At 40.6% G+C, this 18708-nt stretch overlaps 2 protein-coding genes across 2 annotated transcripts in view; both read left to right on the top strand.

Moving 5' to 3' along the window:
* LOC308091359 (CD82 antigen-like) overlaps nucleotides 1–5460 on the top strand; it is a 49164-nt gene extending 43704 nt beyond the window's left edge. Inside the window, exons 7-9 of the mRNA XM_080436922.1 lie at nucleotides 616–789; nucleotides 1291–1374; nucleotides 4243–5460. Coding sequence (XP_080293048.1) covers nucleotides 616–789; nucleotides 1291–1374; nucleotides 4243–4320 — 336 coding nt within the window. The 3' untranslated portion in view covers nucleotides 4321–5460. The remainder of the gene's footprint in view (nucleotides 1–615; nucleotides 790–1290; nucleotides 1375–4242) is intronic.
* The window catches only part of LOC308091364 (tumor protein p53-inducible protein 11-like), a 186300-nt gene that overhangs the window by 127725 nt on the left and 39867 nt on the right, over nucleotides 1–18708 (top strand). The gene's annotated exons all lie outside the window — the stretch shown is intronic.

Below are 18708 nucleotides of genomic sequence, written 5' to 3' on the forward strand. Positions count from 1 at the left end.
TTTTGATTATTTTCCCCCGGTCATTTCGTCCAAAATAGGTAAACAAACGTTTTTTCACACGGTATGACGGACAAACGGACAGCTTCTCTTCTATAATCTATGGTCTGGGTGACGATCAGTCATCGCCGTCGTGTATCACAACGTAATTCTGACGATCAAAACAATCTGGGAGGACGTCACATCCGTTTTCATGGTTTTCCTTGTCTAATCGCTCAAGAAGGTAAACAGTGACACCAGGAGCTGATCAAGCTATCATGTGCTGCTCTCTGGTGGCGGATTTGTGCGGCGTCTTTAAAAAACAGTCTGTTCAATTATTTTCATGAACATTTTCAAAATATAAAAATAAAAAAAACACGAAAATTGCTGGCAATGGGGGAGTACTTTATGAAAATACTCTGGCAGTCAAAGAGTTAATGTATGTTTTATAATATAATAATTGATAATTGCAAAGTAACTAGTAACTAAAGTTTTCAAATAATTGTAGTGGAGTAAAAGTACAATAATTGCCTCTGAGATGTAGTGGAGTAGAAGTAAATGTATAGACAATTGGAAATACTCCAGTAAAGTAAAAGTACCTCAAAACTGTACTTAATGTGATATGAATGTTGTGAACAGATGCAGTGCTGTGGGTGGACTGGACCAGGCAACTGGTCAGACAACACGGGGATCAAGAACAGCTCTCAGAATGTCTACTCGTGTTCCTGTCGAAACGAGAGCCTGCCTGGAACCGACGTGAAGGAGACCGGCCTGTGTGAGCACCTGTCACCTGATGTGCCTGTTTTTGACACGGTAACACACACACACACACACACACACACACACACACACACACACACACACACACACACACACACACACACACACACGGTAACACACACACACACACACACACACACACACACACACACACACACACACACACACACACACACACACACACACACACACACACACGGTAACACACACACACACACACACACACATGGTAACGCACACACACACACACACACACACACACACACACACACACACACACACACACACACACACGCTATATCTACTAATCGCGAACATTTGTTCAAACCTTTGAATATATATATATATATATGTATATTTTTAAGCGAACATTTGTAACTCAAATCTTTGCTTCTGGGGGGTCCCTGGAACCAAGTATTTGAGATGGGGGTCCGCGGCCAAATACAAATCATTTTGGGGGTCCTTGTTACAGTTGGCATGCTCTGTGTGGACTGTCCATAACTAATAATTCTCTCTCTCTCTCTCTCTCTCTAGGGGTGTATGCACAGTGTTGAAGGCTGGCTGTTGCAGAACTGTGGAGTTATTCTGGGGATCTGTGCAAGTGTAGCTGTCATAGAGGTACATGTCTCTCTGTCTGTCTGCCACACACGCACGCACGCACCAGAGATGCCCACGAGTCTCTGAGCTTGAGTCCGAGTCGAGTATCGAGTCTCTTTAAAAAAAAATAAAGTTATTTTCTTAAAGGTAGGGTAAGTGATATTTTTGGGTTAAAACAAAAAGTATTCTTTTTAAAGGTTTAAGCACTATATTCTGATAGTAATCATTGCTAGAGAGTGTTTGTTCAGTAACAAGAGTCTCCCCGTCTCTCCAGCTCTTTAATAAACAGAAAATACATTTTCTGGTAGGTGTCAAAATCTCAGCCAATCAGGAGAAAGTACCAATTTTTAAGCTTTATTTTTATAGTGTTCCAGTTCTAATTTTGCCTGCTCTTCTCTTAGTGTCATCACTTACAATTTCACTTGTTTAATCTATATCCTGATTGAGTTCTCTATCCTGATTGGATAAAATTGGAAACGAAACTGAAACGAAAATGCATTTTCTGTTTTATAAAGAGCTGGAGAGACATGGAGACTCCTTATATGGACAGGACACTCTATAGTAACGAGCACTATCAGAACATAGACCCATTTTGCAATTATTTGAATAATTGCAAATCACTTACCCTACCTTTAACTCATTGAGTGCCCGAATTACTTCTGGCTATTTCTGGCCAGTACGATTTTATTTTTTATTTTATTTTTTAAGTAAAAAAAAGGGCTTAGGAAGCGAGATAAAGCCTTTTTCAGTTATAAGTTAAACAAGGAGTGGATGGAGCTGCACATCTTCGGATAATGATATCTTTGGTTCTTTTTTTTTTACTATTTTTTTTCAAAAACACGTGAAACACGTGATTGGCACGTTGCACCATAGCGGTAAAACACGTGAATGGCACTCAATGAGTTAATTTATTTATCTATTTATACAATGTAGCCTTAAGGCTGAAATACAGGTATGATGGTCATACAAAATATACATACAAAATAGTATCCTACTAAGTAGGATACATTCATTTAGGCTGCTTTGCATCTTAGCGCAGCTCAACTGCGGAAGGCTCACACACAGCCTGACCAAGGCTACTGCTGCTAGTTAGTCTACATAATGTTTTATTAAGGGAGATTCAGATTGACATGTCAACGTGTTTGGGTATGCCCAACCCAAACAACGACCAGCCTACATCTAGTGCGCACTGCTCTGCTCTGCTGTCTCTTCAGCATAGCGAGAAAACGCTCCTACAGCCATGGACCTCCCCCGACCGGGGCGGTGGTACACAGTCACATACAGTAGAAAGATATGTACTCACGTTGGCTGTTATCGCTTACGTTCCATTTACACCATTCTGATGGATTCCAGGGGTGTGTAAACATCTCTGAAGTAGCTCCATTTAGTTTCCTCTGAAGTGACGCAGTTATGTCCAAGTAGCAGTGGTGGAAAAAGTACTCAAATTCTTTACTTAAGTAAAAGTACCAATACTGCAATATAGAAATACTCAATAATAAGTAAAAGTCCAGAATTAAAAAAGTACAAAAGTATTGGCATCAAAATGTACGAAAAGTACGAAAAGTAAAAGTACTAAATATTTGAAAATAGCAGATCTACAAGCTCACAACGCGTCGCGAAGCGACGCGTTGTGAGCTTGTAGATCGGCTATTTTCAAACAGCCTAGGTATAAAATAGGATTAAAGTGGTTAATGTACGTTTTATAATATAATAATGTATATCTGCAAAGTAACTAGTAACTAAAGTTTTCAAATAATTGTAGTGGAGTAAAAGTACAATATTTGCCTCTGAGATGTAGTGGAGTAGAAGTAAAAGTATTGGAAATTGGAAATACTCAAGTAAAGTACAAATACCTCAAAATTGTACTTAAGTACAGTGCTTAAGTAAATGTACTTAGTTACTTTCCACCACTGCCAAGTAGGCTATTGTCCCCGTTCGCTAAGTGCAACTTTTTCATCATCCATCTTTGTGCAATAATCCCGAACAGAGCTACAATAGTGTGACAACTGCCAGCTCTAATCTAGTAGGCTACTGTGAGTTTACATCAATCATATAGCCTCTCTCTTTGAGAGACGCGTAATGTGCGTCGCCTACCTACCCAAAATAACAGACATACAAGCTATCAACCGCTGCGTCATGGCGCGTCGACACTCGACAGCAATTACAGATCTGTTCTTTTGGGCACATAAACAACGAGGCGCGACGGAGTATACAACACTAAGCATTTTGGAAACCAAATAAGCCTGTGGGTCTGTAACATTACATTACGTGGTCAACAATGTAACTTGCTTCAATCTGTGGGTAGGGACCACAACGGAGCGCCCAACGCCTCGCCAGCTTGTAGATCTGCTATTTTCACAATGTTTATCTGTGGAACCGAGTCAAACAAAATGGGGAATCCCCACTAGGTCAAATATGATTATTTTGGGGGGTCGCGGCCTGAAAAAGTTGAGAACCACAGCTTAAATGCAGTGAACAATGAACATTACATGAGCATAGCGTTTACCGCGGTGAATATTCACCCAGCTGGGTTTAACGAGACAGCGGCGCAAAATGAAAATGCGACTGTTTCCTAAACGTGCTATCACAGATGATCCAATCATCTTATAAAAAAATGTAAGCACATGCCAAGATAACTGGGTTTTTTTTATACAGTACAGTATAGTAATGCAAACGTGTGTGTGTGTGTGTGTGTGTGTGTGTGTGTGTGTGTGTGTGTGTGTGTGTGTGTGTGTGTGTGTGTGTGTGTGTGTGTGTGTGTGTGTGTGTGTGTGTGTGTGTGTGTGTGTGTGTGTGTGTGTGTGTGTGTGTGTGTGTGTGTGTGTGTGTTTCAGCTGCTAACATTTCCAAGAGTGAGTTAACTTTGTATTTCTTCTCCTTCTGTTTCAGCTGCTAGGAATGATCCTGTCCATGTGTCTGTGTAAGAGCATCGTTCTGGAGGATTACACCAAGGTCCCCAAATACTGAACACACACACACACACCCACCCCTCACCACATGGATGTGTGTGAACCAATCAGAGCTCAACGTTCTTCTCATGTTTGATTGTTCATGATGTGTTTGTGTGATCTAATGTGTGTGTGTGTGTGTGTGTGTGTGTGTGTGTGTGGCTTGAAGCCACATACTATAATAGCCGATCTACAAGCTCACAAGACTTGTCACGGACGCCACGCGTTGTGAACTTGTAGATCTGCAATCTTTGACAGAGCATAAATTAATTTTGAGGTTTTTCACTTCTGTCTGTTGTTTTGTTCTTATTGACAATTTTTCATGTTTTTTATAAATATATCTATTATGTTATATTATATTGTTATATATACAGTATGTGAATGGATTTGTGCCCTTAAAGGAACACTTAACCCAATTTATTTTGGTCTCCTACTGCAGCAAAGTACCCAAATATTAGATTATCAGCTCAGGAATACATCAGAAACTAAACTAAACAAAATGTCCATGAATTCAAGGCTTCTTGGGTAATTGATAGAAAATAAGTTTGTATAGTGTTTTGAGTGAAGTGTTCCTTTAATGTGCTTCGGTAGCAGTTTGACATGCTGGTGTTTTCTTTCTTTCATTCTGTTCATTCTATTGTTTCTGTTAAATGTTATTGTTATTTTTTATTGTTCATATTTGGCACTGTTTTTATGCCAAATCTGAAAAAAGAAAGAGAGAGCCTTTTTGTTTGTTTAAGGAATTTGTTAGTGTCTGTCTGTCTGTCTGTCTGTCTGTCTGTCTCTTCATTTGCATTTCATTGTTATTTCATGTTGTATTAGTTCATAGTTCAGAGGAGTTGAATTTAACGATAGTATTTGTAATTTCTTTGGTCCCATTGGAAAAAAAAGAGACAAACATTCAGCTGCCAAATGAACACATTAATTTAAATTAAATATTTAGATGATAATATGAATCTATAGATTTTATAACTTAAATATTTAGATGAAGGCTTTTTTACTTGTGTTTCTAAAATGTTTATACACACAAAACAAACGTATTTTGTAATGAGGAAAAGAAAGGTTGTTGTTACACTTGCTTTTTTTTTATTTTGTGCGTAAAAGATATAGTGAAAATAAAGTAAATTGTTACAAAATAAAGTAAATGCACAAGAATCTGCATTTCAATTCATTATTTTATGGTGTGACTGCAACAGGCAACTTTTATAAATGTCTGTCTGTCTGTCTGTCTGTCTGTCTGTCTGTCTATCAATCGGTCAGTAGACAGACAGATAGATAGTAGGCATGTAACGATTTATCGTATATCGATTTAAATCGATTCAAAGTGGTGACGATTTAAATCGATGCAATAAAATATGACATCACGATGCAACCAGCAGAGGGCGCAATCGAGTCAGACTCCATTCCTTGTTATCCGCCTACTATTTTGTCCCCTCAGGGCCACCATAGCTGCCTCCGTCGGTCTCTTCTTCACTCACTCAACGGCAGGCTATGAACCAAGCCCCCAGAGTTGCTGAGAAACATTGAAGCTGCCACCCCAGTGGCCAAAGCTGGAACTGCAGGCAGGGAGAAATACATGCACGCGCAAAACATGCTGAGAGATATTTATATTTATACATATAAATATGTAAACATATTATACATACATACATATGCATTTACATATAAATATGCATCTCGAGGTCATTTAATAAATATCTCGCGTTCAATCCTTGACACACGGGCTGCCGTAGAACGCAAAAAGGACACTAGTGCGCATGCTCATAACTCTATGGGGATACAAAATCGAACCAATAATTCTACTTCCGGCAGGTTTCCGGGTGCTTCAAAACGCCACTGAGCACATTCATTGAAATGATAGCTGGGGGCGGGGCAATCCGCCCTCTAGTTATATTATACCTCTATGCTATGAACGGCAGAGTGGGGTTCACGTCCTCTCAGTCTATGAAATCTAAACAACTAGGCGATCGCACTGCATAAAGAGGGAAATGTGCGTCGCATGTAAACATGTTTATTTGATTGATGAAAAGCCCAAACTATACCGTTTACCCCCTCCCCCATCTGACAATATTGTTAGCTGTTGTTAGCCTGTCTGATTTAAACTCTGTAGGAAACATACAACTGATAGGCTTCTAATGAAAACGGCTAATTCTGGAGCGCCTCGGTGCGGCTGCCGCTGCAGAGTACAATGAATAATAATCTATATGAATAATAATAATTTAACAATTGTATCAGACTGCTGACAACGTCAAACTCCTTTCAACACTGTCTGTCAGATATATAGCGAATTACATTGATATTAATCAATTAATTTTTAATCTAATCTCATTTGGAGCAGTTTAAAACAGTTTCCCTTATTACATAAATGTGTACAGAATGCTGAGAATATAGCATAGATAAAAAATTACTTGTAAATCCCAAGCTTGGAACAAAGGCTAAGCCTTAATTTGTTTATTTGAAGGTTTTCTTTATAATTTATTTCATCTGGGACATATGTTTTAAAATTCATTTATTTCATAATACTTATATATTTAAAGTTATTATTTTACAGATAAAAAAAGTATATGTCTTAATGTGTACCTTACAGTTAATGCATGTACCTCATGAATAATAAAAAAGGCTTAATTTCATATATTGAAAAGAGGACAAGAGAAAATACAGTTGTTAAAAAATACATGATTTTTGTAAGAGAAATAATCAAGGTTTTTCAGTAATTTGTCTCGAAAATAAATGTGCTTAAAAATCGTGAAAAATCGTATCGTGAACCTCGAATCGTGATTCGAATCATATCGTGAGTTGAGTGAATCGTTACATGCCTATATTGCGTACATGGGTTCCTTCATAAACTAGGTAAACTAGGTTCTTTTTTTCACCTGGCAGCTGCTATATTTTGTTTAGAGATGTAGTGTTTATGGCAGCCTTTATGATATTTGGCATCATACACAAAGAGATTGGGGTACGAGACCGATGATGTACAACTTAATCAACCTTTCTGATGCTGCATGAAGGACCTTGTCTCTGGTACTTTTGCCTGTACCAGTTATAATGGCTGTCAGATGTTTTGGTCTTGTACTGGCCTTCCCACAAATGAAATAATCTTCTTGTATGTTAAACAATGTTGTAAAAACCTTCTTGATGAGACTGGCGCAGTATGCTCTCACTCTCAACATTTGCAACTGCTCATTATTGTTACTTACTGGAGTAGTTTGCTCGACATGATACATGATAAGATATACTACCTTTATTTGGAAAGAAAGTATATTATTATACATGGAGACAGAGTTTTACGAACATCATCATCTCTCTGTTGAGCAACATTTTGTATGTATTGCTGTGGGCTTTTTGACATATGGATCTTGTTTCTTTCCTTTTTCTAAATATTTACCACAGATGATACAAAGATTTGGATCGAATGTTTGTACATCACACTCCATTCCAGTAAAATAAAATAAAAAGATACACAGAATTTGTACAGTGTACTACTTTCACTATTGTTAGGCTCTATGTACAGTGACCACATTGTTACCAGTTAATGCTCTGTTCTGGTTAAACAGAATCAGGGTGTTGTCAATGTAGGCTACTGGACAGGCTCCGTTACATTAAGCTAGGTCACTCTCCAGCTAGCTGATTAGCTACTTGATTTGGCAAGGTCGTTCTCATCTTTTCACTTTCCAAAATATTTGCAATAATTTACCTATCAGGTTATGAAGGAGCAATACGATGCAGATAGAGCAGGTGGAGCCAAATGTAGTATAACCTGTAACCAAATATGTTAAATGATATAAACTCTACAGAATTGAATGACTTTCTATTATGAGGATAACCTTGAGCATCAAATGGAACATCAGTTGGGCCCATATGAAGATCAAACCATCCAAGTCACGAAGTATCTCAAGTGTGAAGGGAGTGCTCGCTGACCTAAAATTCTTCATCTGAGATGACCCAATCCCAACAGTGTCTGAGCAGCCTGTAAAAAGCCTTGGCAGGTGGTATGACAAAGACCAGGTGCAACAACTGCGAAAAGATATCAGCAGTGGCCTACAGTCTATCGACAACACCCAACTACCTGGAAAATTAAAGGCCTGGTGCCTGCAGTTTGGACTCCTACCCCAGATGTTGTGGCCCCTCGCAGTTTATGAGGTCCCAATCTCAACCGTGGAGAAGTTGGAAAAAGGAGTCACAGGTTACATCAAGAAATAGCTTGGAGTTCCACGATGCCGTACCACCATAGGCCTCTATGGAGATGGCATCCTCAAGCTGCCCCTCACCAGTCTCACAGAGGAGTTCAAGTGTGCAAAAACAAGACTCCAGATGACACTGAATGAATCCAGAGACTTAGTGGTGAGCAACAACGCACCGACCTTGGCAACCGGGCGCAAATGGAGACCAGCCAAAGCAGTGGAGGAAGCAATAGCAGCCCTCAAACATGCTGATATTGTGGGATATGTTCAGCAAGGAAGAGGAGGCTTTGGGCTAACAGCTTCCCGCCCAGCTTGGAGTAAGGCCACAGCACCGGAACAGAGGAAGATGGTGGTGGAGGAAGTACGCCACCAGGAGGAGGCTGCAAGGTGGCCCAAGGCAGTCTCTCTTGGCAAACAGGGACAGTGGACACGATGGGACAGTGTGGAGATGAGGAAGATCAGCTGGAAGGACATGTGGGCCATGGAAGCGAGGCAGTTGAGCTTTTCCATCGGAGCTACATACAACGTCCTTCCAACACCAGTTAACCTTCACCAGTTGTATGGTGAAGACCCGGGGTGTGCCCTTTGTTCCAACACCTAACCCCAGCCACATTCTCACAGGGTGTAAAACCAGTCTCACCCAAGGACGTTACACGTGGCGTCACAACCAAGTCCTAAAGATCCTTGCATCCACCCTGGAGGACAAACGAGCTGCCACCGACTCCCTACCACCAACAGGCAACTAACTTTGTCCGTGAGGGGGCTAAGATAACCAGGAGCGGCTCCACACCATCTGAGCGAGGCCAGCTACGCTTAGCCTGTGACTGGAAGATGCTGGCTGATATTGGCCGACAGCTTGTGTTTCCTCCAGAGATCGCTACAACCATCTGACTTGGTGCTCTGGTCCCCTTCTCTAAAAAAGGTGTTCATCATCGAACTCACAGTACCCTGGGAGGCCTCAGTGGATGAGGCTTATGAGCAAAAACACCTACGCTTTGCCGAGCTTGCTGCTGAAGCACAACATCGCGGCTGGAACACTGAGGTCCGCCCAGTGGAGGTGGGGTGAGGTTGTGTGGCAAGATCTCATGACTAATTGGGAATGACGCAAGCTCAGGGCTGATCACACTGTAGCCGACCACCTTTGGCGAGGGTTTATAGTGTCAAGGCCGAAACACTCCAAGAACCAAGGGAACACTACTGATGATCCGTCCCAAATTACAACCTAACCCCAGCTCCATTATATCCACCATTCAACACCAAGACGACAAGACGTATGTGCCTGCACAAAGGAAATCTACATCTTATCCTGTGTTTCATAGACCAAACTCCCTCAGCCAGGTTTGTTAAATAGTTGTTAGTTGTACTGTAGGCCTGTGTTTTTTTCTGCACTATTGTTGAAGTTGCATAAGTTTGGGACATTGAATACATTTTAGGGACTTCTACTCAAGTGAATTTGTTAATATTTTTCCACCCTTGATAAGTGAATTGAAAATAGAACTAATCTGTGTGATACTGTAGATTTCATTAGGACTGTTTCATGATTTTCCCCATTTGGGACACCGTATACGTTTAGTGACATAACTCCATGAGTATTAAAGCTTTTACACAATTGGTATAGCTGGATTCAGTAGAACCTCACCTTTCCAACAAGACATCTTATGTCTTGCTATGACAATCCATGTCAGAGTCACTACAAAGTATTAAGTAAAGAGCAACATTCTACATATTCACATTTCCGCCTATTGTAAGTATGTGTTCAAATGACTGTATCTCCTATTTACATTCAGATATTGACATTCAGTCTTTTCTAGAATGTAGAGGGATGTCCTGACTTCAAGTATGCCAAGTTTTAAACCTATCAGAGCTTCCATTGTGAATCTAAATGATTTTATATGCCTCAACCCCCAGACGGCCAGGCTTTCTTTTTAGTTTGGGGTGTATAACTTTATATATCAATTTCACCACTTTTGCAGTAAAATATTTTTATACAACAATCCATTTCATGTATGGGAGGCCTTAGAGATGAGAAAAAACTATGTTGTGTTTTGTCCTAACTCCGGGAGGGGTATCTCGAAAACTAAAGCCCTTTTTGGCTGTTTGTCACAGGCCTAGTAGGCCTTACTCGTGCCGTTCGCATTTCTGTCTAATAAAGTATCCAATCAATGCCTTGTTCATCGAACAGGTCATAGAACATACACTCTATAGCAGGGGTGATGCAACTTTGATGATGTAGAGCAGTGTATATCAACCCTGGCAAACGTCCCAATTTTGGGCCGGGGCTACTGCTGAGGTGTGCCGCGCCGTTTGAAGAAGGTTTGAAAAAATATAATTTTGAAATTAATAATAATCAGGCATGCAAACAGCCCCGAGGTGAAAAGGGTGACAACATGCTGTTTTTTTTTCGGGTCAGGTGTCACACTATTGCCCTATTTGGATTCAAAACGGCTAGTGGAAGCTGAAAAGCTACAAGTTTGCATGTCTGACAAGCTACAAGTTTGCATCGTTTCGTCGGCACACCCCTAGTGTGTGTGTATATATATATATACCGTATATATATATATATATATCATTAAATATATATATATACCGTATATCTAGGTGTAGATCTACAAGCTCAAAACGTGTTGCAGTGCGACACGTTTTTGAGCTTGTAGATCTGCTATTTTATGCTACTTTTGAATTGGATTTCAGATTTGTTTTGTTGCTATTTCTGAATTGGGTCCTGAAAAGTAAAATTTGTATTTCATTTCAAATGCATTTAGTTATGCTGTGATGCTGCTCACTGTGAACGCGCCACCCTGTGGCTGAATGGCCACACTACATGTTGAAATAAGATACAATACATCTAGGGGGCATGTCTGAGAATCTGGGGGGCGTGTCTGAGAATCTGGGGGTGTGGCCGAAAAGGGTACCCATAGGTACTGTTTTGAAAATGGTGAAGAAACCAACTGGCTACCACTGTATGTTAACTTTATGAACTTAAATACAAATACATTGGACATAAAAAAGACCATAGGATTTTAATACTAGTCATCAAGCTACTAATATAGAGTGAAGTCAGTCAGGACATTCTGTCTGTATCAGCAGGTATTGCAAGGCCCACTTGCATTACCCCCGCAGCCCACCAGAGGGCCCCAGCCTACAGGTTGAGATCCAGTGATCTCGTGCATCTCTAACTTTGTACAGTAGCTACTAAATTGATCAGAACAACTGTTCTAAGACATCAGATGGTTAGTTTAGGAAAAAGCAGAAAGAACAAGAGGAGAAACGGCTAAAAGATAAAGTCAAGCAGCCTTGACGACCTTGCAGGCTTATGCAAAGGTTAAAATGTCATTTAGATAACATGTAATGTAGACAGATGCCAGGTTCATATGTTGACCTGACATCCCATAGTTTGTATAGTTTCAATATACAGATTTTTTTGTTGTTGTATATAATACTGTTTAGACTGATGATAGGTTCTTGGTTTACCTATAATCCTAGATGACTATTTCTATACATTTGATGTATTACCTCGTGTTTACCTCTCTTACTGTAAGTCGCTCTGGATTAAGAGCATCTGCTAAATGCTTAAATTGTAAACCTCTCATTCTCTCTATTTCCTCTCCAGAGGCAGGTTCTGCTTGGGTTGCCACCTGGCCTGAGTTGGGCCTTACACCTTTTAATACAACGTTTGTTTTGCAAAAAGCGGCCTCCTGGTGGCGCTATAACAGGCCCATGTGAAAAATGTGGGGCAGAGGTTTTGCTATGCATCCAGGGAGTGTGCGTGCGCAGCTTCGTTGAGATCAAGTCAACAGTGCCGGAGATTAGCTCTTCACAGACGGACGGACGGACGGACAGACAGACAGACAGACAGGGTGCAGACGGACAGGGTCTGGTGGAGACAAAATAAAAATTTTGGGGTGAACTACTCCTTTAACAGGAAAGAGGCAGTAGAATAAAAGTGGCTGCTGGGGCAGTGAGGCAGTGACCTCTGACCTCTGTAGCCTGGGGGCATGATGACCTCTGTGACCTTAAGGCATACTGTACATACATATCATCATATCATGTTTTTAACAGCATAAAGTCAGGCTGAGTGTCCTTTCTCACACTAAACAAACATGCTTCTTTGGCTTTTAATCAACTTTTGATGCTATAAACTATATAGTGTAGCATCTATGAAATAGTGCTAATGATACAGTATTTCCATTAGAGGTGTGTGAATGGTATCAGTACAGTATATGACTACTGCTTTTTCAAAACCGACAGAAAATAATGTAAAAGTTTAAAATTCCCTATGGGGGTCCTCATGAGAGTCACTGCAGGCAGTGGTGGAAAAAGTACTCAAATGCTTTACTTAAGTAAAAGTATCAATACTGCTATATGTAGAAATACTCTGTTACAAGTAAAAGTCCGGAATTCAAAATTTACTTGAGTAAAAGTACAAAAGTAATGGTATCAAAATGTGCTTAAAGTACCAGAAGTAAAAGTACTCATTATGCAGAATGTCCCAATTCACAAGTTTTCAAATGTATTCACCTGTTTCCTAGGCTGTGTTTTCCACTTCCTGTCGATTTCATTGGATATCATTGGTCATCTGACCAGTTTCATTGGATTTCATTGGATCAAATTGACAGGAAGTGGAAAACACACAGCCCAAGGAAATTAGAAAAGAAGGAAGGGACAGCCTAGGGGGCGGGCCGACGCCATTGCTTGCATGGCAGACGCCATAGATGGGTTTCCTGTTAGTAAACATGAGAGGATGATGCGCGCGCAGTGGAGGGAAGAGCCTGTAGAGGGCGCTATTACCCGCAGCAGCTCTGCCCATTGTACATTCATAAAAGTAATAGTCTTCACTGGGTTTAATGAAAGTAGATTAAATGATGCAGTTTGTAATATCTTCTTTACTCAATAAAAATGATTTGTTGGAAGTTGGATCTGTTTGTATATAATAGCAGCATTATGCCTATTATGCCTAAAATAGCAGCATTATGCCTATCTAAATCCCGAAAATAACAACAGAGTCAATGGCGCTTCCGGTTCGTTCTACCTCCCGCATGCGCAGATGACGCACTCTGCTCTGTGATGACGTCGCACGGAAACCCATCTATAGAGCATCGCAGTTACCGCCCACTTCCTGGTTCCACTTCGAAAAACTCAATGCATTTTTCCCATTGACATTTCCAAAAATATTTATATCAATTAATTTAAGCCTAGAATCAAACCATCCAGGGTCCTGGTGAATCATGACCATAAAACATTTTTTTCTGTGATTTATTTTATTTTATATTTAATTATATGATATACTATATTTAATAAATACCCTTTGTTTTGCCGTTTTCAAAAAAGTTTTTTCACAGAATCAAACATTTTATGGTCATGATTCACCAGGACCCTGGATGGCCTGATTCTAGGCTTAAATTAATTGATATAAATATTCTTGGAAATGTCAATGGGAAAAATGCATTGAGTATTTTGCAGTGGAACCCGGAAGGGGCGGGAACTGCGATGCTCTATTGATGCTCATGGGAGCCAAAACTGGAACAGGAAGTGCAATGAAATGCATTGCCGTCTATGGGAGCTGGGTAGGCAAGCCAGGACAAGCACGTGAACACAATTTGTTTTTGAATGATTGCGACCTTTGTCAGACAATCGGTTCAGGGATATCAAAGAAGACATTTAACACGTTGTTTTGGGAGCCTTTTTTTTTTTTTTTGGCGTACTATTTAATTTTATTGAGGTATCTAAAGAGCACAGACTGCCTTTCTGCCTCGGCTGTATTGGCTGTCGTCGCGAGACTGCGTGTCAACGAGACAACGACACTGTCTTGTAAACATCAACACAGCGTTGGAGAGATAGCTGCGAGTCTGTGTCGAACCGACCGAAGGAGCAATATTGAAAGTTGATCATTTTCCGAGCATCTTGTAAATGTCTCATTTCTAATTATCGTTCTGACGTTTAAAACATTGCAATAAATGAATGATGTTCTGCATGCATGCCATAATATATTAGATACTGTTACTACACCGTATATGTACCCTACACCTACAGTATCGATTTTGACCATACTATCATACCGTGCTGATGCTCAGTAGTGCTTGTTTTTGTGTCTGACTGTGTGTGTGTGTGTGTGTGTGTGTGTGTGTGTGTGTGTGTGTGTGTGTGTGTGTGTGTGTGTGTGTGTGTGTGCGTGCTTGCGTGTGTCCCTGTTTACACACATTTTTAAAGTCCTTACAAGACAATAAGTCAGCGGTGGACATGTTTAAAAACATTTTCACAACCATAATGATAGTGCTGATAGGTCAGAATCATTTCAGCATCATGTCACTATGAAGCTATGACATCTATGAAAAAGTTGAGTGTGCAACACAATTCTAAACAGTGTGTACTGTGTAGTGGAAACGTTGAAGACCCCTGATGCAATAGTTCACAAATTAGATGTCACGTTTCTACACATTTTAGAAAAAAATGGATACAAAACAGGGATATGTTCTTGATTGTTTTTACTTCAGAAGACATTATGTACAGCATCTTTGAAAAACAGCTCATTTAGAAAAAATAAACTAAAAACTAAAAACATTCCTTCTACTGAGCAGTTCATAAGGAAAAACAGGATTACTGGGTCGTCTTTTGCTTTAAGAGCATGTACAGTTTTTGTGTCGCTAGTCTCTTGATAATCTTTCGACTTATATGGTGGCATGGCGGGAGCCAGGTGGTGGGTGGTGTCCATCCCGCTCATAATGAGGTCCAGTGGCTTCTCATTTGTGATGAATGCCTGCATGTTGCTATGCTTCCATCAGGTGGTGGAGCCTCTTGTGAAGGTCATGGATGTTGTGTGAAGGGTGCACCAGCTTCCCCTTTACTTCTGATCCTGGTAAGTACTGCCTCTGACTCTGTGGGATGGATGCTGTGGTAGCTGTGCTCATCAAGGGCACTGCTGGAGAGACAGTATGCACTGCATGCCTCGCATTCCGTTGTTCTCAAACACTTAAACACTGCCCATCCTGAGAGGTAGTACAGAACCTGCCCTTGTATGAAGGGCAGGGGTTGCTGCTCATCCTCAACCTGAGCTGGCAACTCAACAATGTTGACTGGCTCCTCTGTTTGGGCCAAGGAGTCAATGAGGTCAATCAGTGTGCCATCAGTGTTGGGGCCCTTGCCCTCAAATTGAGAGAGAGGGCAATAGCCTTTAGTCTCACACGGCAGGTTTTTGCACTGGGGTGGATGACATTGTTGGATCTCAACTGTGAGTGCAAATTTTCATTTGCATCTGTTGAAATCCGCCCAGTGTGGAAGTGAGTTAGAGATGTCCTCTCTCCTGTCATCTGGGCCATCCACAGCTTATTTTGTGGCAGGAAGGACAGGGGAACTGATGGCAAGTGCTGCTCCAATTCCTCTGGAAAGAGTGCAGCACCTGCCATTACCAGCATGGTGGTTGTATAGGATATTTTACAAGCTACATGTTACATAGAACATAATGTGTGTCCCCCTATTCTACATGTGACTATTCTACATGTGACTAGGCATGTGCAACATCCACGAGATCATTCCATAGGCTATTGTATCCATGTATGCATACTATTGTATTATGCAGGTTATTAGATTAGATCTAAACGGTATATGAGCAGGCTACCAGCTGCTGGTCGCCAGACAGACAGCCGCGAGATCCTCCACGATTCGACCAACGGACAACATCTCAAGTTTTTGACCTGACTGTCTCCTTCCTTGACTGTAACAATGATGGAAGCTAAATAAAACTACGCAACTGCTCATCAACTTTGATCCTCTGAGTCCAAGTTCATCTTTTTCTACAAGCTGTTGATAATAACCAATAAGCTGTTGAAAATAACCCATATCTTGGCGAACCAGCGATCGACACTTTTTGCGACGACGGGACAAACACACGCTGATGACATCTGGACGGAAGAGCAGACCGCAGCCACACGTGCCGGCAGCAAGAGACGACAGGGATTGATCACCCTGCTGCGAGTACTGTCACCCCCGAGGCAAGGTCTGCTTAAATTTTTGTCGTTGCAATTTAAACGCACCTAGAACTGTGAACTTGGGTAACGGAGGGATAAATTGAACTGAGCAGTCTGACAAATTTAAGAATACATGTACATGATGATAAATGCATGAAGTAAGTGCACTATACTTCTTATGCTGTACTCTGGTACTGCTGTTTGGACAACTTAAAAATAAAAAGAAAGAGTGAAATAAGTACTGCTGTTTGGACAACTTCAACATAAAAAAGACAGAGAAATAAATACTTCTGATAAATCAGCACTTGAAGTGAAGAGGAGCACTCGCATGTCAGCACAAAGGGGCTGTTGTTTGGGTTTTAATTAAATTAGGTCATGACATTTTAGCAGAAAATGCTGTAGTTTCGGTCCCAAATCACTAATAAGTAATTAGTAATTACATGCTGAGAATGCTGACAAGTCTTTGAGCCTGTATAGTGTTAATAGGGACGCCTGTTATTCTTGGTTCTAATGACTAAAGTACTGGTTGATATTAAATGATATCATAGTTTGGAAATGTGGAATAGAATGCGCCGGCCGTGCTTTCTGTGAGTGATGTGTTTTGTGTGTTTCAAATTGAATATAAAAGTTTTAGTGATATTGTCAATGATGTACCCTGATAGCGGGTCTATTTATAATAATAATAACAATGATTGCAGTGTGTTCCGACCTAAAACAAGGGCTGCAGTCACATACGTGCAGCACATAGAGTATAGATTACTTTTGTGAAGGGATTACTAGACCCTCTCCTCTGTGCTCCGTGTGTCCGTTATTGTAACCTCGTATCTCCGTCTCTCCCTATTGCTCCAAAACAGGAGGGGAGAACGGGAGCGGAGAGACAATACACGCTTTGTGTAACTCGGGAATAGTGGATGTGCAGCCTCATTAACTTGTACATCTGCTATTTTTGAGGGATTTTGCAGACTTGTAGATCTGCTGTCTTGGGAATCTCGCAGATCTTTAATGACTGCATGATTTTCCCAACACAGAGAACAAACATGACTTTAGGGAAACATTTTATGCTTTGTGTATGATTCACTGACATTGTGGATGCTGAATTGGATATAACAGCTCTCATTCACCGACATTATGAATGCTGAATCGGATATAACGGCTTTCATTCACTGACATTATGAACGCTGAATTGGATATGACAGCTTTCATTCACTAACTTTATACCTGCTGGATTGAATATAACCGGCTTTAGTTCCTGTTAAAATGTATGAGCGGCTGTTACGTGTGGTCTGAAGCTGATTCAGCACATAGTGACACCCACCCCCCCCCCCCCCCCACTCTCTTTCTCTCTCTACCTCTTAATGAAGTTTGTTGTCTTTGTTCCACTAATTATATGTTTCCGGCAGGGACCCCACCCTGCTCTCTCTCTCTTATTGAGTTACTTTAGAATGACGACATGTGAGGCTGATCTCATTATAACCTCATTATTTTGCGCTGTGTCTGAGCTCTCATAGGTTCGGAAGCAGACCTGGTTCAGGGACAGCCCACTTGGAGGTCGCACCCCCCCTTGGCTGACGTCTAAATACAGCTGACTGACGTCTGGATACAGCTGACTGCCTGCTGTCTACTGCACTTTCGTGTAAGATTATACACGCCCTCACACACACGTCATTAACTATCGGGCAGATTAACAGGTTCTCAGCAGTATCTCACTCATTTTATCCAGCGGGGAGGGGTGTTTCGGCTGCATTCATTTGACCTAATGTATTGACCAGTGAAACACTGTTTCATTGTCTTCCTGAGTGGCAGATTACTTCATTGTTTGTTTATTTGATCACATTGTTCATTGCTTGATTAATTACTCAGTACATCAATTAATAATTAATAATAATAAGGGTAATAATAATAAATACATAAATTATCTAAAAGAAAAAAAAAAAAGAGGGGAAGAAGCAGCCTATAGTATGCTTTTGGAAACACTATATTTCTGCCATCTTCTAGTAACTTCATAAATGAAGCAACTTAATAAATTTCTTATCTTTGCATTTTAGTTATCAATAAGTGAAGTAACTTAATAAATCTTTGTAACGTAATAGAGTTCAGTACCTTTGTGTATTTAAAGAAAAATCTTTATCAGCTTACATTTATAATCGAGATCCTCTTTGACGCTGTGTGAGTGTGACCCTGTTTGATTGCATGACTAAAAGTTGCAGGACTTTGAAACTGACCGGGAGAGACAGTACGCTGTTTGTTATTTTTGCTCCAACAACC

Source organism: Gymnoscopelus braueri, assembly GCF_963280865.1.
Source record: "Gymnoscopelus braueri genome assembly, chromosome: 9".
In the NCBI taxonomy this organism is placed as follows: domain Eukaryota; kingdom Metazoa; phylum Chordata; class Actinopteri; order Myctophiformes; family Myctophidae; genus Gymnoscopelus; species Gymnoscopelus braueri.